The sequence below is a fragment of the Actinia tenebrosa genome, unplaced genomic scaffold, assembly GCF_029948245.1.
Source record: "Actinia tenebrosa isolate PJP-AT-01 unplaced genomic scaffold, QUT_ActTen_1.0 PGA_scaffold16__25_contigs__length_10494907, whole genome shotgun sequence".
Classification (NCBI taxonomy): Eukaryota; Metazoa; Cnidaria; class Anthozoa; order Actiniaria; family Actiniidae; genus Actinia; species Actinia tenebrosa.
Genome location: NW_028292576.1, coordinates 7501389 through 7528937, shown reverse-complemented (window position 1 = coordinate 7528937; position 27549 = coordinate 7501389). Strand labels below are relative to the sequence as shown.

The window sequence follows — 27549 nt, the reverse complement described above, 5'->3', positions numbered from 1 at the left end:
ATTTGTTAAAATATTATGTAATATATTTACATTCGAAAATATCAGTTTTTGATAATAGAGAAAAATAGATATTTCATCGATGATTATATATTATGCCTCTTTAGTAGCGCAAATAGTGTTTTCGTCAGACTCGTTGTCTTATTCGTGCGCCATTCTGACGGCGAATTACAGCACGAACAGTAACGACCTAACCTTACAACCTCTGAATCTGGCCACTGAGAGCTGAATGGATTTTCAAATAACCCAGTCATCCAGGGTCACTGATTAAGCATTCAGTGGGATAGCCAAAGGATTATTTTATATTAAAAAGTTAATAACTTTTTCCTGACCTTGATCTGGCGGCTAATAAGGAAGTTAGAACTTGTTTTTAGTGAGGACAGTTTTGATAATCGCTGAATTCAGATTATGAAGAGCTTTAAGCCCATACGAGGGTTTTATTGATGGGATTTTATTGTGGTTAGACGAACTGTGGACCTTACTAAGTAGTTTAATGACTAGAGGTAGGGTTTTTTGGCTGATTTGTTGATGATATGTAGCGGTCCGTTTTGGAATCCATGGAATTCTATGCTACTACACCGGGGTGGTCTGTGGACCAATGAGATGATTGGGGTTCTGGTGACCGGAGATGGAATGAGCCGGGTACCTCTACGGGATAGAAAAAGCAGCATCCCAGAACATCTGTGGACCTGCTATTCAGTTAGCATTTATTTCTCGGATACCCTGGATGGCTTGCAAACGATTTTCTAGAATTTTATCAAATTCCCCACGAAGTTTCTATAGTTAAAGAATATGAATGATATCAATGATCAAGGACAGGAACCCGGATATCGGCGGTCCGGGAAGAACAGATGACACCGAATATATTCAATTGATCCCGGATGAAAAAAAGTGCGCGCAAAAAATAGCAAATATTAGAGTCACACTTTATTGCCTTTAAACAATGTTTCAAGTTGAGGCATTTGGGTCAGTATACGATCAATGTATAGAAACTAACCCGATTGCAACAATCGTCCTTTTTAATTTTCTAATTCTAATATCTGCTTTTGTTGTCCTTAACAACAGGGTGTCCGTATTAAGCAGGTTTGTGTAAGAGTAGATGCATATCACTGAGACAAGAACAAGTGTCCGTAATAACAGGGTGTCCGTATTAAGCAGGTTTGTGTAAGAGTAGATGCATATCACTGAGACAAAAACAAGTGTCCGTAATAACAGGGTGTCCGTATTAAGCAGGTTCATGTAAGAGTACATGCATATAACTAGGACAAGAACAAGTGTCCGTAATAACAGTGTGTCCGTATTAAGCAGGTTCATGTAAGAGTAGATGCATGACACTGGAACAAAAACAAGTGTCTGTAATAACAGGGTGTCCGTATTAAGCAGGCTTATGTAAGAGAACATGCATATCACTGGGACAAAAACAAGTGTCTGTAATATCATGGTGCTTGTATTAAGCAGGTTCATGTAAGAGTAGATGCATGACACTGGAACAAAAACAAGTGTCTGTAATAACAGGGTGTCCGTATTAAGCAGGTTCATGTAAGAGTAGATGCATGACACTGGAACAAAAACAAGTGTCTGTAATAACAGGGTGTCGTAATTAAGCAGATTCGCGTAATAAGATCGAGTAGATGCATGTAAGTACTTGGGCATAAATCTGGTGATATACCAAGCCAGACCTGGTGTCCTACACAGCCGCTATTAGTGTCGTCACGCCACGCACACTCCCCCAAACCAGCACGATTCTTAATTCTGATTAATAAGTCATTTCAACAAACTTAATCCACTGTTTAATAAGCCTTACCTTTGTATCGTTAACAATAATGATAATTAGCTAAGATATTCAACAACAACAAAAAAACAACGAAAAATTATTTTAATATTAAGTGTACTGAGGTTGTTTGATAAGCAATAAGACAATAAGATGGCTTCTCTTTTAATTGCTTGGGTGAGTTTTTTCGCTTCAAAAGGGTACGCTTAAAACGTGTCTAGATGTCTTTGTCAATAAAGCTCATCGCTAGCAGCATATCAGATCTTGAGTCAACAGAGACCCCTCGAATCCTCTTCAAAAACCTTGGGACAACATGCCACTGAAGGCAGTATAAACAACCATGGCTAGACTCACAGGCCAGCAAGAACCAATCTTCATCCTTCCTTTATCCTTCCTTTATGAGCTCAAAAGTGAAGCACAAGTTTGAAGTTTAAAGGAAATGGGCTGTGGAACGAGCCAGGTTAAAAAAACAGGTAGGAATTCATCGATCTTTGACTCGTGTGTAAAAAGGTGTTGACGTTCTTTGGAATATATTTTTAAAAGTTCATGCACGTCAATTCGAGCTTTTCGCAAACGAACTCAAAAATTAACGTATCCAAAAAATTCATGCCTTAAAAAACAGAGTTAGAAAACTCAACTATTTTTTATTTATAACCGTTTTTATTTAAGTTTCATATCTTGGAAAATTAGTCCGGTAAGTTGTCGTAGTTTTTTTATCAAAATATTATGTTTTGATAGAGCTAAAACTGTTAGCAATTAAAGTCTTTGAAAGTTTTTAAAACATTTTCGAAGTCGCAGATTTTCCTGGAAAGTCGATTCAAAATGCTTAATTTGTATTTTGGAAGATTTAGGCAAAACATTATCTACTTTCCGATCAAAAATAGTCTCTTGAAGAAGCCACAAGGTGCGAAGTATGCTTTCTTATTGATACAGTACAGTTTTTAACCACAACAAAAACACAGGACCTGCTTTATTTACAACATAGATAGTAACCGAACACCACAATTTTGCCAAATAATCTTTAACGACACAACTATTCACATCGGAGCGTCAAATTCGTTTCGTAAGTCTCGTAAACTCGTAGTTAATCTGTGCTTAACCTACGTAAGTCTTTCAATGTTTATTTGTGTTTGTCTCTCTGTTTCGTAGCAATAGTTGAAGGCTATCAATCCCAAAAGATTACATGTCATGCTAGCTCGTCACGTTTCTTTTGTGAGCAGAGAAAAAAAGAATAATATTGTGCACAAAAGCTGACGTTAGAGCGTTTTTATGGCTAAAATGCGACAACATGAGTGACATGGCCTTGCATTTAAATGTTCAGCCCTTTTTTTGCCTTTTTTAGGGGGACCTTTTTAGGGCCTCGCATTGATAAAATTTAAATTCAAGCGTCCGCAATGTCTTTCCTTGAATGTTTTCCTAAGTCTTTCCTTGAATTTTTTTTGTTTTTTTTGTTTTTTTGTTTTTGCCACAGAGCGGTCTAATTCCCAAGTGACCATCGAATCCCAGCAGCGCACGGTAGCAGCTTACCGGCGACAGCGCATAGCAAGGGACATGGAACAGGTAGCATCCCTGCGAGCTGAGGCTGAAGTAGAGAAGGCGCTGATGCTGAAGAGAAGTAGCTTGGGCAGCGTGGATGACCGTAGACCATCGTATGTGATGCGCGTGCTGGAAGATCTTGCGGAAGTGGAGGAAGGTATGTGTCAAAATGAAAAGAAAGGGGTTTGGTTGTATGATTTGCGCTGCTAATAGGTATGCTCCAGCTCTTACCCCTGTGGTCGTAGGTTGCAACGCAAAAGGGATCCGTTAAAAGTTGCAGAATGTCTGCACGAGCACGCGCGACAAATACACCTCTTTAGCTTAGGCAATTGTTTTGCCCATTTCAGACCACGTGTCACTCATTTGAAAATAAGATTTTGTTTAGAATGATACTCACAAAAGATTCAACCCATTTAATTTCACGAGATTTTTTTTCCATTAACGCGTCGACTGCGCAAGGGTTCCCTGCTAACAGAGTCTTCCTCGTTGGAGATTCTAGGCAGACAATCACTGCCAATCAAAATATCACCAACGAGGAAGACACTGCTAGCGAGGAAGTGCAAGGATAGCTATACTTGTGATTTTCACCGCGCGTTTGTGATTTCAAAAGATCGCGTCGTCTGTCAAGCAAAATACTGCTCGTGTAGACGCAGCTTTTAGGGTCTCGATCTGCCTCGGGAGACTGAGCGATCACTCTCTGCAAAGGATTAACTTGAACGTTTTGGGGATTTTTCTTTTACTATTTAGGTCAAGAGGAAGTAGAAGAAAGATGCGCCGATCCTGTCATTCCGAATGGGACTTATCACAATGAAAAACTGGCGGAACTGGAACATAACATGAATAAGAGGAATACTGCGTTACATTCTTCAGTAACGCAGCGACATAGCGCAACACCTGAAAATGAACTTGAGGATGATTTGCTCCTTAATACGCGAGCGCAGAATAACGAACTGGTTGAAGATAAACAAAACGAGAATGATACAGATATTGTGTTACATACTTCAGTAACGCAAGAGAACAGCGTTACACCCAAAGAAGAACTACCAGGCAATTTGGAACTTACTACGCGTGCGCAGAATGATAACGAAAATGCATTAGATTCTGCAGAAGCAAAAGACGGTTTGTCAAAAACCATTGAAACAAAGGAAGAGTCGTACTTAGACGTTACTACTTGTACACAGAACGATGAACAAAATTCAAATCCAATTTCTGATTTGGAAACAATACGAGAGGAAGAACGAGAGGGATTTGGGAGCAAGGACCAAAGGGGCTCCATATTTCATAGTACTACGCATGCGCATGAAAATACTGCAAAAACAAACCATAATTTAACTCACCATGAAAAAGAAGAAGGTGATACAAGAAAGGAAGATGACATGGAAAATAAACTTGTTCTAACAGCAGAAAATGATAACCCGAGAGAATAAAGAGAGCCTGAACTAAGAGAAAAATATGGGCTTGAATTCCAGGGACTGGAAGGGAATAAAGTTCAGGAATCTATGGAACTTCCGAACATTTCAAACCAGTCTTTTCATAGCTAGTAAGCTTAATATATATTGGTATAGTGTCATCGTGTTAAGTAGGTAAGAGTGTTGGTACGAAATTAATTTTTAGAAATGGCTGCGATTGTTTAAAGTTCATTTACAAATTTACATCAAATGTTAGAATTTAAGGTAAGCCACAGTATTGCTATTAAATAGCATATGCATATCCAGCCACAGGGAGCCCGGCTTTAGAATTTCTACATGAATAAATAAGTCAATAATGTACTTTGGGTTTCCTGTGTTGAGATTTGAAACAAGACGCTGATACGTTGAATTTCCGGTAATCGTACTACCAGTAACTTGATAGCAGATTAACGTAACGTACTAGGGCGTGCGTTACACTAATACGTTAAATTTGAATTATAAGCTGCTCTCGAGTTACTTACATTAATCTGCTATCAAGTTACCAAATCTCAACACAGGAAACCCAAAGTATATTATTGACTTATTTATTCATGTACAAATTCTAAAGCCGGGCTCCCTGTGATCCAGCTGAGCGGTGAATTTTCTTTTAGCCAATCACAGCGCGTTTAGCCGTTGCGCCACCGGCCCTCATTCCCAGGCTACTGTAACTCAACTTTGGCGTATTTTTCTGATTTCTTTTGACTAAAATATATTATACGTGGCTACAAGCAGCAGAAAAATGGATAGGAAGAATGAAAACAATTCTACTTTACCGTCATGTTTGCTTCACTCTTTCTAGTCTCTATACTAATAGCGGCTGCATAGGAGACCGTTCTTCCAAGCTCCAAAAATGCTCAGGGCCGGTCATTTTGTCCACTCATGCTTTGCGCGTTGCGTTCACCGCTGAGCTGTATAACGTTTAATGGGTAGAATGAAAGCCTTTTAAATAATCATTTAAAAATACTTTATTAATTGCGCCTAAATGCGATAACAGTCTTCCCAAATTAGGTTAAGTGTACGGTCAACCATATCATATTGCTTGGTATGCACAATCAGCTGAACAAATGCGAATATCATTATACTAGAGGTGTCTACAATAACTAACAGAAACACTGCCCGTCATGTGCTATCGACCAGAGAGAATTCTATTGCTTGGTATTAATCAGCTGAATTAATCTCACGAATCTCATTACCAGCCTACAATAACAGGCAAACACTGCCCGTCATGTGCTATCAACCAGAGAGTATTCTATTGCTTGGTATCAATCAGCTGAATGAATCTCACGAGTCTCGTTACTAGCCTACAATAACAGGCAAACACTGCCCGTCATGTGCTATCAACCAGAGAGTATTCTATTGCTTGGTATCAATCAGATGAATGAATTTCATGAGTCTAGTTACTAGCCTACAATCATGACATGCAAACACTGGCCGTCATGTGGTACCAATTAACCAGGGAGTATTCTATTGCTTGGTATCAATCAACTGAATGAATCTCATTAGTCTCGTTACTAGCCTACAATCATGACATGCAAACACTTAGGGTACAAATGCCACCCGAGACCTTGGAAATGACTTCAATTTGAAAGTAACCATGCTACAACAAACAAATGTAAAACCTTTAATTAACAATAAATCTACACCGCTATTGCGATGACGTCATCATCTACATCACTACTGCCATGACGTCATACATTTACATGACTAGTGCCAAGATGTCATACAGTACATTTGGACCTTAATTAAAGTTTGGCTTTTGGTTTCCTTGACAACCCGAGCTTGATGTTCCCACTAGGCTTATCAACTGGCTGCAACACCTGATTCAAACAAGACCAAAATAAGAATTCCACTGTTAGAGGAGTTTACGGTGCCAACTGCGCACGCGCGGTTGAAGCTGTTTTGACCGTGAGATACTAGTACCGAAGATGCGGCTCGCAAGAAAGCGCCAGGACTGGAGCTAGTACAACTGTGGCGCGCAACGTCATTAGTGCTAGTTCATCAGTCAAGTTGTAGGTATCAGTCGAGCGTCGACCTCGGCGATGATGCGCACTCAATTTCAATGTACAAATAGATCCCTTGTATATGAAAAGCAGCTCAATTGGGAGGACAAAACAAAATAGTTTCAATCTTGTCAGAATTAGAAACCTATTGTTCTGCCCTCCACATTGAGGTGGATTCTGATGTGCTTCAAGAGTTCTATACTACGTATAAAGATATATAAAATTATTAACTGCTGCCGTCTATCAGAGTAAGCTTTGCCCGTATTATATGCATTCCGACGTGCTGCAACAGTTCTATACTACGTATAAAGATATTTTAAATTATTAACTGTTGCCGTCTATCAGAGTAAGCTTTGCCCGGATTATATTACGACTCCGTCTACAACAAATTGATCAGAAATGGCTTTTACTTGGCTTCGTGTAACAAAAAAGCTATTTGCGCTCGAGTTCGTACTACGGAATCGCATTCCCTCTACAGTGTGCAACGAGACAGTGTTGCGTGCTACAAGAAGAACGAATTAATTTGATGTCCTTATTGCTGCATCTTTGGAGGGATTTAAATTATTTTGTGAGTGATTGAGTGAAGAAAGACGACAGCCCTTACCTCGTTGTAGTTATTAATCCCAAATGGCGCCATGTTGACGTTGAAGTAGTGAGAATTAGGCATTACAATCTCGACGTAACCAATCTAAAATAGTAATAACATTCAAATATAAATATTAATAACGATTTATCGATAATAGATGGTTTTCACAGCCGCCATGTTGGAGATGGATTTAACAAAAGATTCATCATTAGTCTCTTTAATTATATCATCCAACATGGCCGCTGTGTCTTTTGTTATTTCATTCTCTTGGGAAGAATAAAAAAACCCAGCAATAGTCGAAAACTTAAGTCAGCTTACCCTCTTCACTTGACAAGCTGGAGATAAAGTAATTGTTTCAGTAAGAATAGTAAAATACGTGTATGGGATACCTGTTGTACTTGGCCCAAGATAGACCGGGCTGTCATGTAGGACGTATGCTGGAAATAAAATAAAATTAAAATTACACAGAAAAGTTTTGATAGAAACAAAGGATAATCCTGTGGCAGAAGATGGCCGCGCAATCTCCAGTCCCATTGGTTTCTGAAGTAATATTTCAAAGCCGACAATGAGGACTGGACGGGATTTCAAGTTAAGCAATTAGTTCCAGTCCGAGGCGCAGTCGAGTCCCGTCCAGTCCGATATTGGAGGCTTTGAAATGACTTCTCATGCTCATTAATTATTCGACTTGGAGTAGCTGGAGTAGTCCTAGGACTGAATTAATTTTGTTCCAGTTACTCCAGACTGAATGCATTCCTTTCACAGCACTTTACCAGGTTTCAAGTAACATCATGTGACCTAAAAATAGCCCATTGATTGGCTGGTTTACTCATGAATTTTTAACGAGCATGAGAATAGGTCTTCTATATTCGTTCATTCGAGTATCGTCGAGAGACGACAAGCATCAAGTAAAACACGCGAGCAACACCAAGGTATGTTTAAACTTCTACGCTTGCCTTTCCTGACAACACAGGCCTCCATTTAAACCAGCTTAACCTGAATTGTTGACATTATTTTGACAGGGGACTGCCCTATTAAAATATAGACCGTTTTCTCAAGGTTGCGTGCGCATCCAAGCTTACGGAACTTGACGGGCCACGATACCAGAACACGAGCTTTATGATGAGTATTATCATGCATTGCTATGAAACTTTTTTTCGATGACCATTCATCAAATCGATTATTTTCCTCTTTAAATATAAAACTATCTTCTCAATTTTACTGAATTTGCGTTTTTTTAGTTTTGTGTTCCGTCAAGATAGATGTGCACGCAACCTTGAGAAAACTGTCTATTGACAACGAACATGAGATGACGCCGCGGATCACCTTCTCGCCATCACGTCGTTCGTCAAGTCAGAAGTGCCGAAGCATTTATTATTTCCCGAGTTGTTTCGCGTAATGTGAACGGCTCAAAGGATAATCGTTAATATATCGTGAGCGCGCGCTTAACTGTGCGTTGAAATTTTTTACAGAAATGAAATTGACTCCATATATGCTACGAGTGCGTATTTAATTTTAATTGCTTTTAAAGTCTTTTATATTGATTTAACATTTGCGCATTTATTTCATAAGGTCTTTATTGGTTTTATCGCTCGCTGTCTCGCTCACACCAGCACCATACCTGAACACTCGCGGAATAGACTCCTGTGTGAACCGGACCAGCAAACAGGTCCAGTATAGTGTTCTTCACCAGGTCCCTGGAAAAATTACCATGCATGTGTCAGTTAACCGTGTTAGCCGTGCCCTGACTTAGATCAGCCCAGAGGTTGTTTCAGGGTTCAATCTGTGAGTTAGCCATGCCCTGACTTAGATCAGCCCAGAGGTTGTTTCAGGGTTCAATCTGTGAGTTAGCCATGTCCTGACTTAGATCAGCCCAGAGGTTGTTCCAGGGTTAGTAGTATAGGGAATGGGGGTTCCAGCGCAATCTCAACACGGGCAAGACCCGTGTCAAAAATCCACCTACGGACGACCCCCACTCCAAGTGTGGTTGAGGGCAACAGCGCACTTAAATATGTTAGTCTATATATGGAGTGCGAAGAATGTAAAGAGTTTGCTTATGATTTCTGTGTAAAGTGCTTGAAACCCAAGTTTGTTACCCCACCACCAAATAAGTATATTTGTTGTGGTAAGAAAATGCAAATAGAAGACGACACGTCAGCACAGTGTTACGAGTGTGGTAAGAATATTCGTAATGCCGTACCAAATGCTACCAAAGAGCAATATTACGCCAATGAAGGTCGTAAGAAAACACCTTATAAGAGAATAAAATACTTTAGGGACTGGATGAGTCATATCCAAGGTTTACGACCGGTATATTTAGACAACGAAGTAAAGAAGAAAATCATAGACCATTTAGAAGAGCCAACCCCGCAAAGTCTACGGAAGACATTGAAAAAATTAAAGCTAGGGAAATATTACAAAGCTATTCCCTATCTTTTGTCTGAAATTACCGGTAAGTCTATTCCTGAGGTTTCTGATATGACAAAAGCCGAGTGGATGTTTTGTCGGCTGAATAAGGATATTCCTTATTATCCTGACGTAATTTACGAAATATTTTACAAAATTGACCCCAACCACCCCCTGTTAGGATGGATTCCGAGGCGACAATAACATATTACGCGTAATTCATACGATGAATTTATATTACGCGTAATTTCCAGACTGACGTTCAATATGTAAATAGAATCCCGTCACGATATTTACTGAGCAAGCTTTCTTTGAAGCTCTTCTTTCGCTTCTTGGTAGATCTTTTTGCGAGATTCCTCGGAAAGATCTTTTACGACTGTTTTTTTGTTCCTTATGTCCGTCTTTAGTTTCTCGTACTTGTCTTCTTCGGCTAAGATAAGCGAGAATTCTACGTCGTCTATCTTTCTGTCACGCAAAGCCTTTGAGACAAGGTCGGTAATAGTATTTACTTTAGCCCTAGACAGAGCTATTGTCGTGTCATGCTTGGATATTTTCGTGGATAGCTTTTTCATAATACCCGTAGCAACAGCCGAAATGATACCACAAGCTGCCCCAACGCCGGCCAAAGGAACTCCAACAATTATTCCCGGCCCAGTAAGCGAAGTAGCAACGCCAGAGCCCGTTAACACAACAGATATGGATCCTGAAGTTATCGCAATCTTATGTAGCGTACTCCGGGCTCTGACGTACTTTTTTCGGACTTTTTCGTAGTGTTTTGTCTGCCCTTCCAAGTAAGCCAGGATTAAGTTCGCTTTGTTGAGCCTAAAGTTTTCAGCGTTTAATTCGTTAGGACCTGTATCCTTAGTGGTAGCGTGATAATTGGGAACATCTGGGTACAACTGAGGTGCTGATGGTATAACATCCATTATATATACTAATGTACGACGCTTTTGGGAATGATATTGAGGAGCAGCCACATCACGACAACCGGGATTATGCCAACTGGAGAGCATTTAGGAAGATGTTTCCGCATGCAGACCCTAGTAAGTTCGAAAGGAGACCCGATGGGATTTACTATAAAGGCTCCAGAATGTACAGCAATGCGGACTTGGAGCCAAAGAACCCAAAACCCGAGCATAAAGAAAGGCAGCCTAATTTTCCAGAGAATTTATTACCGGCAACGGAGGATTACCCATTTTACGATAACAAAGGTGGCGCAAATGACTTTGCTAAGATGGTTACCTCCTTAGAAATCCCCGTGGGCCCTACGACTTTCAAAATAAAAGTCAGAGACATCTTTAGAGAAACTGCCATGAAACATACCTCAGGGAAAGAATCCAGAGAATGGTTATCAGGTCCCAACATGCGGTATTGGCCGCAGCAGTTAAACTTTGCTGTCTGGGCTGCTACTAAAGGATGCGGTATAGCCGCGGACATGTTCCATATTCCTTTCCTGCGATTTCATGTTGCTTTTACTATTCGTAGGATATTGTTTGAGTTAGGAGCACCGCTTCCTAGTGACACTATCTTTAAGCCGAAGGATAACAAATATGACAAAGTCGCATGGGAGCGATTAAGGAATGAGTTTAAGCTTACCAACCCTGATTTTCGCAACGAAGAGGGTGCCGCCCATGGTTTAGGAGAGACTTACACCTATGCTTCGTATGTTGGCGCCAGCATAGAAACTCCGGGTATGGGGTATCCTAGCAGATGGGAATTCTCCGACTTAGGGGGTAAAGCGTCAAAAGGTGACTTGATTTACTTCATAGAAAGCAAAGAGAAATATCCTTGGGCGCCTTTCTTTGCCGCAAAGGGCATTGGTCTAAAGAATCTCGCAAGGATTAATCGAAGCATCGAAGCCTTTGTTTACTGCATTCTAGGGGCCCAGGTTAGCACTCGCAGCCCCATCGTAGATGCCTCCGGTGCGTCGCAGGAAACGCAACAAGTATTCCTTGTCCTCTTCGAAAGCGCTGTTATCGAGAATGAGATCTCTAAGTCGGTGCAGAGATATCAACTTGCAGTGCAGCAGTCTAAAGTGCGACTGGATTACGCTTTGTCACCTGGTTGTTGGCTAATGCCAAGTAATTTGGTCATCAACGCCGATTCCGTCGTGGGTTACAACAACAAACTTCAACGAGCTACTAAGGATATGAAGTTTGGGGTGAATGACGTGAACTCTGACACTCTTAGGAACATTCCCCATTTCGTGGAGAAGCCAAAGGAGCACGTAGAAAAACCATCAAAGAAGGCGCATGTAGAAAAGCCACCAAAGAAACCAGTAAAGAAGGTTACCGAGGAATATGACCATAACTTACTAAAAGCCGGTCTAGCAGCTGCAAGCATTGGTCTGAGCTATTATATATGGCGATGAACAACCCCTACGTAGCTGGAGTAGATTGCGTCTATACGACTTACACAGGCGAGAAAAAATACAACCAGGCATCTTGGGTTGATGTCACGGGCATGGCTGTAGACTTGAACTACTCAGGGAAGAAGTTAATCCTTTGTAGTATTTGCATTGGCACGAGCAGTCACGCCAACGTGGGCTTCAGGTTCCTGGATGACAATGGCATACTGCAACCTATGAGAAATAAGACAAACAACAGGGAGCCTACGCATTTCTCCGTAGAGCCCAACCCCGGCAGCGCCGAAAATCTATCGGTTTGGACTTTCCACATGGTTGCTGATTGCCATGGGAAGGTAAAGCTGCAAATGAGAGTAGATGACACGGGCGTAGTAACGATAAATAGCATACATGACCAAAGAGATCGACCTTATAATCACGCTACCATTAGCACTCTTACGGTGCTTAGCCTTTAGAAGCAAATTTATTTGCTGAAATATATGAATCCACACGCGAAGGAAGATTGGTTTCTCCATTACCTGGAGGAAAAGGAGTACGTGGGCGACAAGTGGCAAGACGCCGGATTGTGGGTGGAGGTTGGAGGCCTAGGATTAATCATGTGCACTATTTGTATTTCGGCGGGGTACTCATGCAATGCCGGTTTTAGGATCGTTGATGAGAATAACCACCCATTACCGCCATACAGGGTAAAAAGTAATACCAGGCATCCAACTCATTTTTCGTCGGAGCCCGTTCCTCCGCAAACGGAAGACATAACGCCGGTAACTTTTCATATGATAGCCAATTGTCGATATGCGAAGCTTCAAGTTCGCCCCAGCGATGGTAACGGCCGCATACGAATAAATGCCGCCCCGACTGTTAACCCTTCGACGGATGCTACTTGGAGTCATAAGCCCATTAGCACCATGAGCGTGCTGCCGCTAGTTCCGCATTATCAAGGCGGCGCGAATACTATCTTTACTTATCCCCAGTCGAGGACGCCTCGGGCGCCCGACGACGATAAGCCACCAGTAATACACGAGGATAAGATTAACCCTTCATCTTCTTCAGGAGTACCACTCCAATAGCTACGACTAATATCCAAATGTTATTCCCCACAAACTTTAGCAGTTCTCCGCCGGCCCTAAGCGCCAGGCCAAGAACGCTACCCAGCAGCCCAGGAAGACCGGCTGCCATCTTTTTTCCCAAGTCCGTCAGCCCATTGCCTAATTTCTTTACGCCCGCGCCTGTAGCCTTAAGCGCGGACAAGATCACGCCTACTACGCTTGAAATAGCGACCGCAAATGCCAGCGGAAGACCATACTTCAAAAGGGCTCTTTTTACCTTTTCCTTGGTGGTAAGCCCCAACTCCTTTTCCAGGTTTTCCTTTTGCGCCTGTAATTCCGCAACTCTCTCCTGAAGGGCTTCTAATTCCCTTTGGGCAGCCTCCCTTTCTTCTTCGGTACGAGTTAGGTCCGCAATTATTTCCTGCTTTTCGGATATGTTTTTTTCCAGGTCTTCGATGGCCTGAGTTTTTTGCTGGATTTGCTCTTCTTTAATGTTGATTTCAGCAACTAACTGCCGCCGCTCCACCAAAGAACCCTCTATGGTGGTTTGTAATTTCCTAACTTCCTCCTGACTCATGTTTAGGTCCTGCAGAGCAAGGCGAAAAGCCTGTCGAGCTGTATCCCTTTCATCTAAAGCCTTTTCGGCTTCTCGTTTAATTTGCAGTATGCTTTCGTCTTTACTTTGACCAAGCCGCAACAATTGTTTTTTATAGCTTGACTCCCTTTCCTTTAGCGTTTTTTCTAACGCCGCCGTCGGAGCATGTGATTTCTTAGCCTCCTCCAACTCCCTTTCTGCTTTATCCCGATCACGTAAAGCCTGATCTAAGTGTTTCGTCATTTCTTCCATTCTTACGTCTCGTTGACTAAACTTCTTCTCAGCATTAGCAAGTAGTCGACTTTGCTTTTCGTACGCCGCCTCTTTTTCTTCCAGCGCCTTTTGCAGTTCGATAGCGCGCCTTTCTAGCGCAACCTTTTCATTCAGGGTTTCCAACCTTTCTAACATGCTTCTAGTGGCACGCTGAAAGCCTTTTAATCTTGAGACGTCGCCCCTAACGTTGCCCTCCTCATCAAAGAGGGGTTGCGGTTTTGTCCAGCGGTCTTTGTCGGGAAATCTTAAGTCTTGGACGCTTATGAGGACTTTGTTTCCCTTTTCCGTAAGCTTTACGTCGTCAGCATCAAAGTTGTCGTAGCGCTGCGTTAGCTCTTGCATTGCCCACTCTACGGTTTCCCGCGCGGCTGCTTCGTCTGTGTTTTGAAGTTCCAAGTACTCGGGGACGGGGCTGCCGCGGTTCCTTGATTGCCACATGCGATTCAAGGCTGCCTTGAAGCTTTTCCACCTATTGCCATACTTGCTTATCAAGGCCATGTCGTAAAGCAAAGGCTTTGCCCCCGCGTTTTTAGTCCATTCATCAAATTCTTCATCGTTAATATCGACTTGGCCTTCTTCGGTAAGGGGGTCAAAATCCGTTCCTTCTACTTCCATTATATATGATAAGCTCAAAGTTAAATCCCAACGTATTACCTAAGCAGGTTGGCGGGCTGAAAGCGGAACGCACCTTTCACCGGGTCACCTTTACCCCTTCTAGCGCTAAGCCAGGGGAGACGCTGTACGTAGGCGTGCCCCGCCTAACGGATAACCTAGTCTTAGTACCCGGCACCTTGGCTTTGAGGTTTGACCTAGCGGTACAGTCAAGCCCCACAGATGAAAGGATTATCGTTAACAACGTGGGTCGCAACATCGTTTCTAAGATGCGCGTAAAGTTCGCCGGGGAATCCTTGCTGGACTTAAATAGGTACGATCTGTATACCACGTACAAAGACTTATGGTTGACAGCCTTTGACCGCGCGCAAAGGATAGAACAAGGAATTGGTAGTGTCATTCTACGTAAGGTTCGCACACCTACGAAAACGCAACCTACTGACGGCAGCGGAGAAACCGCAGTGGCAGACGCAAAGCGAATAAAGACCGCCTATGGTAGTAAGTATGTCATACCATTAGACTTTGAAGTGATTACGAATCACGGTGTGTATTACCCAAGACAGTTATCCGAACTGCAGTTTGAAGTAACTTTAGCAGATGCTAATAACATTATTGGTGGGCTAAGCACTGCACTTACCACAACAACCCCATACTCTATTACCAACTTAGAATTACAGTACGAGACCGTGTACAGCGAAGAGCTGGCCCGTAGCGCTGGCATGGAATACAGCTCCGGCAAGGCATTCCTTTACGACCACGTAGTGATGTATAAGACGTTCAGCTTCCTGGATAAGACGGATGAGGTTATCAACCAAAGCATTAACCTCCCCCGAAGAAGTCTTACGGGGTTGATGCTGGTGTTTGCTAAGCCCTATGAGGCTGGTAAGCGCGACTCCGAGGCCTTTCACAACCCCAACATTACTAACGTGGGGGTCAACATAAACGGCGTTCCAAACAAGGTCTACTCCCAGGGGATAAAGCCCGCAGACGTGTACAGAGAGGCCATGCGCAAGTTTGGCGACCAAATTAGCCCCGAGGAATTCTTTAAGGATAAATATGCGCTGTGGATTGACATGCGCACCATTAACGACGAAGACCTACATGGTCAAGGCCTCCGTCTAGTAAATACGCAGGATGGCATAACATTGGAAATCAAACGCACCAAGAATGCCTCCGCGGGCGACGGTGATAAAATAAACTGCTACGTCTTCGTCGTGTCTGACGCGCAGTTAAGCGTAGAAATGAACCAATTGAAAAGCGTTGCCTACTAGGACGGCTGAGGAATGAAGTCGTCAATGTTAAAATATTTCTTGAATATACAATGCTTCGCGTATTTGAAAGCAACGGTACGAAACTGCAAGTCGTGCAAGGCGATAAATTGTACTTCAAAGCAAAGGAAGTAGCGGCCGCATTGGGCTACGAACGCCCAAAAGATGCAATTAAGGTGCACGTTCGCGATAAATACAAGGTAAGGCTTAGCGAACTTAGAATGGAGGTGAATCGCCTCCCTTCCAATTCACACCCACATTCCCTGTATGTGAACGAATCCGGATTGTATCAGTTGATATTCTCCTCGAAGATGGCAAAGGCAGAAGAATTCCAAGATTGGGTCCTCGAAGAAGTCCTACCCGCGTTGAGAAAGACGGGTAAATATGCGATGAACAAGCGCTTCGACGGCCCGAATAAATTAGTTTTTAAGATAGAAAATGAAGCCGACCTACACGCGAAGGTAGTCGACTACATGCGTAGGTTTTACCCTGAATTCATCATAGCACCAGGCCTTGGCGAGCTTCAAGATTCAGACAGCAAGCGAATAACCTGCTGGCGAAAAGGCTACCAAGCCGGCCAGCCAGACCTTTTAATCCTTAACGCCCACAAGAAATACCGCGGGTTGTGTATTGAGTTGAAAACCCCAAAAGGAAACGGCGTCTTATCCGCGAAGCAATCCAAAAAAATTGCGCAGCTTGATGTAAATGGTTACCTAACTATGGTTAGCAACGATTACGACGTCATCTGTCGTGCCCTCATGGATTATGCGGACGGCATTCGTATTCCCTGTAAGGGCTGTGTAAAGCGGTTTAAGTCCTACGCCACTTTGAAAACGCACCTAAAAATATTTCATAGGTATAATGAAGCTCAACTTAATTCATTGGCGTGATCTTGTCCACGGTAAAGCATACGAAATAAAAAATTACGTCGTCTTCGAAGACATCGACCGTTTACGGTTAGTCCTCAAAGACTTAGAAGGTAAGGAATATTCCCTTTGGGCGCCGGATTGCGTGCGGTACGTAATTCAGGGTGAGGAATTCACCCACTTACGCAGCTATGGTAAGGTAAATGGCCGATGGAAGTTTGACATTGAAAGAACAGTCACTCCATCTCCTCTTTGTAGTTAAGCGCGTCTGCTAAAGTCCGCTGCGCTTTAGGATCCGCGGAGCACCAATGCCCCACAAAGGATCCTTCGGAGAATACCCTGTCGCAATGAAGGTAGGTGTATTTTTTACGCGGCGGCTTACGAGGGGTAATGCAGTCGGCAGGTAGTTCGCAAGTAATACAGTCCATATATTGAAAGGGTAATTAGAATGCCTCCCAGAAAGGCAGCTGCGTAGGCTAGCATATACCTTTAAAAGGGGTCCTTATTATTCATTATCCTTAATAATAATGAATAAAAATAAGGATGGGATTTGAGACTCTTTGCGCAAACCCTACCTTACTATTAAAGGCCCCAAGAAATGCTATTTCAAAAGTGTCTCAGAATGTTAACAATAAGGTTAAATCTTTGTTAAGTATGTGTGGAAACTATTTCAAAGAGTGTCTCAGAATGTTAACAATAAGGTTAAATCTTTGTTAAGACACCCCGGAAACTATTTCAAAAGTGTCTTAGAATGTTAACAATAAGGTTAAATCTTTGTTAAGGATGCCTGGAAACTATTTCAAAGAGTGTCTCAGAATGTTGACGTTTAGGTTAAATCTTTGTTAAGACAGTTGAAGATATGTTCCTCTTCTCTGACACAACCACAACGATCGCACTCCTGCCTCCAATACTCCCTTTTAGTCCACGGAACGCCTTCGGCGCGTTCGAAAGAGGGGAAAGTACGGACTATCTTCTTATGGTAATCTATGCGATTCCTTAAGTAATCCTCTTTATGCGGGCAGCGACACATCAAATCCGCACATTGGTAGCAATCCACGCCTTCCAAGTCGTAAGCGCGGGAGAGAAACCTATAATCATGCGTTCTCCGGTGCGTCTGTAAACGTTGACGACTACTAAGTATCTTATTACAGAAACTACACTGTCTGGTCTGATCACAGACGCCCCTTTTCAGATGCTGCTGCATTTCAAAGGGGTTGTGGAATTCCTTATTACAGTCCTTACAAAGCCCACAAATGCGTTTATCCTGATGTTGTTGCATCTTTTGAACGGTGCTGAATTCCTTACCGCAATCCTTACAAGCGCGGCTAAGGGGTTTCTTTGTACAAACGCCGCGACGAACGTGGTATTGGAGTCTTTGTTTGGTGCTGAACACCTTCTTACACAACAAGCAGTCCATATATACTTAACAATATCTTAGCCTCCATTTAACATCCTTAACAAAGATTTAACCTAAACGTCAACATTCTGAGGCATTCTTTGAAATAGTTTCCACATATACTTAACAAAGATTTAACCTAAACGTCAACATTCTGAGGTATTCTTTGAAATAGTTTCCACATATACTTAACAAAGATTTAACCTAAACGTCAACATTCTGAGACACTCTTTGAAATAGTTTCCACATATACTTAACAAAGATTTAACCTAAACGTCAACATTCTGAGACACTCTTTGAAATAGTTTCCACATATACTTAACAAAGATTTAACCTAAACGTCAACATTCTGAGGCATTCTTTGGAATAGTTTCCACATATACTTAACAAAGATTTAACCTTATTGTTAACATTCTACAGGGGATATCGCATGAAGTCCTTAACGGACTCCTTAGCCCACGTTGCCATAGTTATCAGCGCACCAAACCGTTCTGCGCGCTTCAGACCGCACATTTCATCGTACAATTCCTGCACGCGCTCTTTCAGCCGATCGATCTCCTCCCTTTGCATTTCTATGGTGTCTCTTTTATCTTTTGCGTCGGTGGCAATCCTTCTTACTGCGTCCACTGGGTCCATCGTATATATAATGGATCCGAACCATATTCCCTGCAATGCTCTGATAGTAGGACCCACCGGCTGCGGCAAAACGCAGTTCGTCGTGGAGCAGCTATTAGGACCCTTTAGATACCGCTTCGACTACATCGTGCTATTATGCCCCACCTACGTGAATAACCGCACCTGGACGGGCATAGGAGTGAAAGATGACGACTTCTTTGTAGATATCTTAGACCCTAACGAGTTATCCAGCCATTTGAAGTTCTGGCATAAGCAATTCCCTAAAGATACGCAGACGCTCCTCATATTGGATGACATTGCCTGCGGGGACGACGTAAAAAAGCGCACCTCCGAGCTCGTTAAGCTCGCCTTCAGCGGTAGACACGACAATATCAGCGTTTGGTTGCTTTCCCAGCAGCTTACCAGTGTCTCTAAGCCCTTCAGGGAAAACATAGGCTCTCTCGTAGTATTTTATACTCCAAGTAAGTCTGACCTGGAAACCATCTTAAGCGACTACGGCGGTGAGATATCCAAGGAACAGTTACACGAATACATGCGGCATTTAAAAACGCACCAACATTCCAAGATGATCTTCTCTTTGAGGTTTCCGTATTCCATTAACATATATGGACATTGAGCAGCTCTTAGATGAAGTCCCCACGCAGTTAGATGAAAGTAACCTCAAGGAACAACTTAACATCCTGGTGTCTTCTGGGAAGTGCAAAGAAATGATTGGCAAGGAACTTACCCATGAGCAAGTTAATAAGTTGTCGGAAGAGGAAGTTAAGAAGTTCCATAAGAGGTACGAGGCCGCCCTTGCAAGTAAGACCACGGACGCCGTAGCAGACTCCGCTATCCGACTTGCGACTAAATTGCTTGGACTTGCACTGCCCATAGACGACGTGGAGCAACTACAGAAGGACATAAGAGATGACTATGTCATATCCCAAGAACTTAAGATAACCTGCGGGTGGTTGTCTTTGAAGTGCGGTAAGTTAATGGCAGTCGCCTCTGCGGCTTTGCACGTAGCTCAGCATGTCGACTTGAAGGAGGTACTAGGTTCCTTTGGAACATCTTGGAAGGACTTCAAGAAGGATAGAGAAGTCGAAAAGGTCTTCCAGGCGGCACTTGCTGAGGTACCTGATCAAGTCGCCTCAAGTACTTAGTCAAGTCGTTGTCAAGTCGCCTCAAGTACTTAGTCAAGTCGTTGTCAAGTCACCTCAAGTACTTAGTCAAGTCGTTGTCAAGTCACCTCAAGTACTTAGTCAAGTCGTCATCAAGTTACTTGTCAAGTCCTTCAAGTCCCTTAATATAAGATGAGTGGCACCGAAGAACAACCACCCGTAGAAGATACCAAGATTACCAAGGCTAAATCTCCAGGCAGAGTCGCTGCCGGAAAGAAGCTCGCGGAGATGAATAAAAAGAACAAAGCCAAAAAAGAAGAAAAGGTGGAGGAAAAAGAAGAGGAATCCTTTATTAATCCGGGATACGTCATTGGCGCGTTAGGAGTTGCTATAGCAGCAGGCAGCCTTTACTTACAATGGCGGGCAGCAAAGCCAAAAGTAGAACCACCAACATATCACGCACCTGTGGAGGTTAGAAAAAGTAAGATCCCTGAAATGGAGTAGATTTATCACCCGCGGCGACCTAGATTTTCCTTCTCGCTTTGTAATATAATGTCAACCGCGTTATTGAAAACTGTTGAAGAAGCAGCTATCATTACTTCCATCGTTGCGGGTATTGGTTGGGTAGGTAAGAAAGTGCTCAAAGAAGACTTTACTGAAGACCCAAGCAAGAGCTTCGCTAATTTTGCTAAGATGACCGCTGCCGTAGGCGGGGCTATCATGGCAAAGGATTACCTACGGAAGGAAAAGTACCTACCTACGGTGTGATTTTCTAATATATAATGGCTAGCGTGGTCGCAGGTGGAGTTATTGCAGCTTTAGCATTCACTGGAGCTAATTATGGTGGTCAGTATTTGGATAGATTAGTCAGAGGCGACAAAAGCGGAGATTTAACCGCTGAGAGGAAGAGACACGACTTAGCGCTGGAGAAATATCAGCGAGACGTGGCGGCTTGGAATGAAAAAAGACAAGCTTACAGGGATTGGTTGGACAAGAACTACCAAGACAAAATGCAGGCGGATAAGAACTTCGAAAACACAGACTACGCCTTTAAGCTCTATGCGCAGGCGCATCCCGACTTTAGAATGAGAAAGCCTCAGTTTAAGGATTACTACCAGCCTTCTAAGAAACAAAAAGACAATGAATTGGTCTTTGTAGGAGTCGCAGGGCTGGCGGGAGGCGTAGCTTTGGCGTATCTAATATAATGATCGTCTTTTTGGAAAGCGATAAAAATAACTTTACCACTTATTTAAATCCCCCCATTAAAGCCCATAAGGTTCGGCTCATAAGTTGCTCTTTGTACAATTCTTGGTATAACCTGATTAGGGGCATAGTCACTGAGCATACAGGAGGATCTAACTATCAAGCCGTATTGCTGCCCGATGGACATTACACACCAATCACACTGGCCAAGGAATTAGCAAAACACGGTTATACTCTCACCACAGGATTGCCGCACGAAATGACCCTCAAACATAATATGTCAAATTATTCAATGACTTTTGGAAAGTCTGACCCATTGGGATCTTTATTATGTGCTTCAGGCAAGACGATTACCAACACAGCCATACCTGTGAAATGGAAAGTCGCATCCTCTTACGAAGTCTATTGCGATTTAGTCCATAGTTACAACAATGGAGAAAAGTCTTCTCTTATGTCCAAATTCCTACCTAAGGGTAATCCATTTGACCTGGTAGAATACACTCCCATTTCTTTAAGCTATGATTTGTCTAATTTGGTAGAAAGCATAAACATCACCATTAAAGTGGACGGAGAGACGGTGGATTTCAATGGACGTCAAATCAATCTCGTCTTGGAATTCATATAATGGGCCGCGTAGAGGATAAACTCAAAAGGATTTACTATGGACCTGAAGGCTATTGGAGAGGAGCATCAGCTATCAAGAAACTCGCGACTGCGGCCAGGGTATCAGAAGAAACGGCTAAGAACTGGCTAAGAAAACAAACCCTCTGGCAGGTTTATCTTCCCGTGCCTAAGTACATTCCCAGGCCCAGCTTCACCGTAAATACCCCCAATGAAGTTCATCAGGCGGATTTGCTTTTCTTACCGCACGACAAGGTGAGAAAAAAGACCTATAGATACGCTTTGACCGTAGTTGATATCGCAAGCAGATACAAGGACGCCGAACCCATAACCAGCAAGGATTCTGGGGAAGTCGCAGAAGCCCTAGGTAGGATTTATAAGCGCGTCTTGAAATGGCCCAAGCTGCTGCAAGTGGATGCGGGGACAGAGTTTATGGGCGTGGTTACTAAGACCCTGAAAGACCACAGCACTAAAATTAGGAGAGCCGAGGCAGAGTACCACAGGGGTCAGAGCATCGTCGAAAGATTCAATAAGACCCTGGCCGAGCGTCTCTTTGGGTACCAGTATTGGAAAGAACTGGAAGATCCCTCCAAACGCAACAGGGAATGGACTCAGAGGCTCCCCCAGGTCGTCGCGGCTTTGAACAACGAGGCGGCCAGGGCTACGGGAATGAAACCCAAGGATGCCATAAAAAAGAAACACGTGGAACACAAGTCCTACGTCAGAAGTTCAAGGGCGGTCTTCCCCCATGAAAAAAAATTAGGTAATGTCACAGTCCGATATCTCTACGGACCGGGTGAATTAGAAGGAGGATCCAAAAGAGCTACGGATCCTAATTGGTCTTTGGAAACTTACCAGATCCGAAGCGTAATAGCTAAGAAGGGTCAGCCCATCTTGTATTATCTTCACGATGGCCCCACACGTGGGTTCGTCATGGAAGAACTGCTTATCGTGTGATGTCCGAATGCTATCGTATGCACTCCGTCATCACACATCCATCGCTTACCGTCAAATGCAGACAGTGACACCTTCTCCTGCGTGACGTTATGTATCTGATGACCATAGCTGCGCAGGCTGTTCATCTTATGCCGCTGTTCCTTACGCGTACGCAGGACCTTTAAGTAGGAATCGTGGGTAATGTCCTTCTTAACCACGTACTTTTTTACGCCTTTGGCTTTCTTTTCTACGCCGTCTAACTTTAGCACGCTGTACATCTTGGGTTTCAGCCCCACGTATTCCACGATGGGTTTTCCTAACATTTCGTCTTTCATCTTCCCAATTACCTTCTTATTCTTCGCAGAGTAAAGGAAGTGCTCCTTCGGGTAACCGCTGGTGTCGTACTCGTCTATGTCGGGGAGGCAGTCTTTGTAAACGTCTTCCGTTTGCACTTCTAGAATTAGGGAGTCGGTGTCTGTGTACAGGAGGCGACAGCGGTCTCCGTACTTTGGCTTAAGCTTATCGTAGTAGAACTCGTACATAAGCAGCTTCGATAGATCCAGCACCGTAAAGCCTGTGTAAACGGGCTTGTTTAGTAAGAGGTTTGCCCTTTTCATGTGAATCACGTAGAAGTTCAGCATTTCTACGTATCTAATGAAGCCTGGCTGTGACACGTATGCTTCTGCTTCCTCTTTGGTGCTGACTATTTTTACGCTTACGCGCTTGCGGATGTTCTCCATTGTCTTTCCGAACACGCTGTTGTTCATCAGTTTGAAGAGGTTTTTCTCGAAGTCATTTTTCGCTGCGGTACGCTTTTGCGTGTTAAAGTCAATGTAGGGGCGCATCCAGGGTTCCTGCGTGAATTTTAGGACTCTGTGGATCTTCTCTACGCGCATTCCGTGTCGCACGTAGAACTGCAGGTTGCGGTAATGTACCACATACTTCTTCTTATCCATCAGGTTCATAGTTAGTTTCCTGTACGGTTTGTAACCAGGGCACATTTGCTTTTGCAGCGGACTTAGCTGCTTAAATGGTATCTCTATCGCTTCTGGTGCTAAGGGGAACTCATTGTGTTCGTCGTGCAGGCGCTCTGGGTACTCCAGATCCACTTCTAAAACGTAACCCTTGTCTTCCTCCTTTCCTACCTGCATGTAGAAGTCTATCGGCTTCACTGGATCCCATTCGAAGTCTCTCACAGGTAGGTACTGTGACATTGCCCAACCATAAAGGTTATTCGCATCCAGGTAGTAAATGTATGTGGTTGGTTTCTCTGGGTCGTGCTCTACTAAGGGGTTGTTTGCGCGGGCGTAACGTCGGCTGGGCCCGCATACGCCGCCGCGGATACCGTCTTCCATAAAGCGGTACATGTCGTATTCCGTTAGGAGATCCAACTGCGCATTTGTCTTCTTTAACAAAGCACTCCAGCTGAGCCCAGGAGCCGTGTAGAAATTAGCGGGATCCAATCCGTAATATTCCATAGCCATCTTTCTGAAGCTTTGGAAAACGTCTGCAAGCAGCACTACGTCAGACCTTAGGTAGATGTCGTGGTAGTCCCCCATGTTCTCACAGGAGTACTTTTCCCACACGTCTAACGCATGCTGGTACTCCTCATCCTTTATGCCGGACTCATTTAGGGTGCTGTAGAAGCGATCTTTGGGTGGTAGGGGTTCTTTGAATCGATCCCAGGAGTCCATGTATTCGTATGGGTAGACTCCTTTCCTTTCCGCGCCATATTGACTGGAAATGGGAAAGTTGGTGTTATACTTTACGAGGTTTGCTAAGGAGTCCGCCATGAACTGCTGCGAGTCTAAGAACTTTAGCTTACCCACAGTTACGGACATGTAGCGCTCTTTGTTGTTGGGTATGCATTTGACGTCGGAGCCGTCTGTTCCTTGTAGTAGCAAATGGGAGTCGTAACCGCGGAGGTTGTGAAAGAACACCGGAATCTCCATGTCTGGATTTACTTTGAAGTTTATATTGCATTTCCAATGAGCCGCTCCTCTGTATTTACCCGTGATGTGGCAGTGATCCCTAACCTTATCCACATAGAAATCCTCAACAAATGCTTTGTGGCAGTGAATGCAGTGCGTGGAGGGCTTTCCCGGCTTCTCACCCTTCTTAGCATACTTCCCGCATTTAAATGAGCTTCTCCTAGATACTTTCCATCTTCATCCCACGCTTTCTTGGCTCGTCTTCCAAACTGGAGAAGCGTATGTTGACAAATGTGGCATTTCTTTGCCTTGGTAAAAGCCTCCTGGTTCTCTTTGGTAAATTCCATCTTCTTTGGACGTCTTAATTGTTCTCTAATCTCCCCCTCCTCTTCTCGCAATGCTTCTAGAAACTCATTAGCTGCGTTCTTACCTCGGTAAATCACAGGAGGGTTTGCTTTACCGTCTGATTTGACTACTATGTAACCAAAGGAGCAGATCTCGTGTAATCCTACCTTATTCGTGGCACCACGTTTCTGCTCTTCCTTAGTTATCAACGCTTCGAAGTCTGCATATATCACGTAAGGCACTTGCATCTGCTTTTGATGGTCTGCGTATGAAAGCTCTTTGTTGGTGGGCATCTGGATCCGTTGCGCCACTTCTTCGACTCCGCGGCAGATCTCATCGTGTTTCTTTAGGGTATTTAAGGATGTAAATGACAGCAAGCAGCAGTCGCAGAAGTACTTTTTGCCTTTGTGCTTAGTATGTCTGTAGAATAGTCTGCTAATGTGTTTAACCCATGAGTAGTGTCCGCCGTGGTAGAATAAATGTACGCGCTCTCCTTTACTTTTTGACAGAACTAACGGTACTATTGTCTGCTCTCTGACTCCGTAAACGTTAATTGCTAGATCGTTTATTTCCTCAAATATGGGGATGTCTACCAACTGCATGGGAAATTCCACACCATCCCACTCTAAATCATCTGTGGGATACTTACTTGTCCTACAGGGATCCTTCTCTGCTGGATACAGTGCAGACCTGATTGCCCACATAAAGCATCGATTGTCTTCATTCTTCACGTTTACAATAGCCTTCTTCCTTTCTACCCACGTTGGTAGCGGTACGTAACTCCCCCCTCGTATGGGTACGTACCTGGCTATACTTATCTCTATTCCTTCAACCTCCTCTACTGTCCAACCCGATCCTTCTTTCGTGTAGTTAGACAGCGACTCCATTATTGCTTCTAAGGCTTCACTGAGTGACCTATCCAGATTCGTGGATTCTAATATCACTAACGACTTTGATCGCAACATTGCTGTCGTCATTACCTCGTCTTTTGACAAACTTACTTCTACCATTATGCTCGCTTTCAGGGCTCCTAATTCTTCTATACTTTTTCGGAGAGTCCTTTTAACCTTCCTTTCTGACTGACGCCAAAACTGTCTAACGTCAATCTCACCGTTACCGGGTATTGTCACCGTGCTGAAGTTGCTTTGGGATTCCATTTATATAATAGGAAATATTTTATACCTAATACCAAGCACTTTTTAGGTCGTCGTAGTCGTACTCACAGTCCTGACAATGCCAAAACAATTTAACCTTAGTCTCAAACTTCTTACCACATCCACAATCATAACTGCTCATACACTTCGTCTTCATTTTCAAATGCTTTTTCAAATCCGCTTCTTTCTTAAAAGTTCTCTTACATTCTTCGCACTCCATATATAGACTAACATATTTAAGTGCGCTGTTGCCCTCAACCACACTTGGAGTGGGGGTCGTCCGTAGGTGGATTTTGACACGGGTCTTGCCCGTGTTGAGATTGCGCTGGAACCCCCATTCCCTATACTACTAGGGTTGGATCTGTGAGTTAGCAATGCCCTGACCTAGATCAGCCTAGAGGTTGTTTCAGGGTTCATAAACAATATTGATGTTTGGTTAACTATATACAGTATAACTTTACCCGACACACGACAAGAGACCCAGTATATATAACTATAACTAAATCAAAACTCACCACACTTTGTCATAATCCACGCCGCGTAAATAATCATAGTCGTATTTACAAAACACAGTGGTCGAGAAACAACGATCGTCAACTTCAGGAAGTATTGTGTATTGATCTTTGAGAAAACCTGCAATATAATGATGACAAAAATTTAGAGTAGGTGTTGCTCTACACGAGGCTATAGGTAATCTTAAAGCCTTTATTTTTAAAGTTAACCTCAGAGCCATAATTTACAATCGTCATCATTAGAGTGAGGGCTTTTAACTCCGTGAAACAAAAAATACTAGTCAACCTGTAATAGTCAAATAGACACAAAAGAAAACAATGTGTATCAGTCAAATATCTATTTCACGGGTTTAATGACTTCATTCTACTACCTGGTAAGATGTTATTTTAACACGAAAATCAATAGATTTTCGGTAGTTCAACCTTTAATATTTTTTTTATCTTAATATATTTTTTAAGGGTGGTGTTAATTCATTTACAATAATATACATATATTAATATTTTTATTATTCATGCTGCTTTTTTTTTTCATTATTTATTTATGTATTTATTTTTTGTTACCGACCTCCTCCCCTACCTTTAATATGATCAAAAAAAAAATTTATTGCACTAGCGTCAACTTTCAAGCAATAGTTCCAACAATAATGGCAACGATAATTGCAGTTAGACTAAAATTGCTTGATAGAAGCTATCTTTCTATCATTCCCATTTTTCACTTTCCATTTCCAATCCCATTCGTTCTTTTTTTTTCCATTACACTTTACCTGTAAATCCTGGACTGGGTTGTTTTTCAAGACTTTCATTCCCTTCAAGCCGCCAGAAACTTTAGGATTTTCTTCAAATGAAAAATAGAAGCTTTTTTAACTGTTATAATAACTATTTTGGACAAAATTACTGATTCTGAATTGGACCAAGAGTAGTCACCATAAATCCCAATTTGTACTTT

The 27549-nt window shown here is 42.9% G+C and overlaps 2 protein-coding genes across 2 annotated transcripts; one reads left to right on the top strand and one right to left on the bottom strand.

The window, feature by feature from the left end:
- The first annotated feature begins 1964 nt into the window (after positions 1 to 1964).
- On the top strand, positions 1965 to 6400 carry LOC116298612 (uncharacterized). Its single transcript, XM_031707129.2, has 3 exons — positions 1965 to 2241; positions 3240 to 3461; positions 4052 to 6400. Exons 1-3 carry the CDS (start codon positions 2208 to 2210, stop codon positions 4729 to 4731), a joined length of 936 nt encoding a protein of 311 aa, XP_031562989.1. The 5' UTR covers positions 1965 to 2207; the 3' UTR covers positions 4732 to 6400.
- Positions 6358 to 26667, bottom strand: LOC148910689 (uricase-like). The gene is made up of 5 exons (XM_089031233.1): positions 26607 to 26667; positions 8957 to 9032; positions 7728 to 7775; positions 7357 to 7440; positions 6358 to 6569 (listed from the first exon to the last, which is right to left on the bottom strand). The coding sequence occupies exons 3-5, from the start codon at positions 7761 to 7763 to the stop codon at positions 6495 to 6497; spliced, it is 195 nt and encodes a 64-aa protein (XP_088887359.1). The 5' UTR covers positions 7764 to 7775; positions 8957 to 9032; positions 26607 to 26667; the 3' UTR covers positions 6358 to 6494.
- Positions 26668 to 27549: the final 882 nt, after the last annotated feature.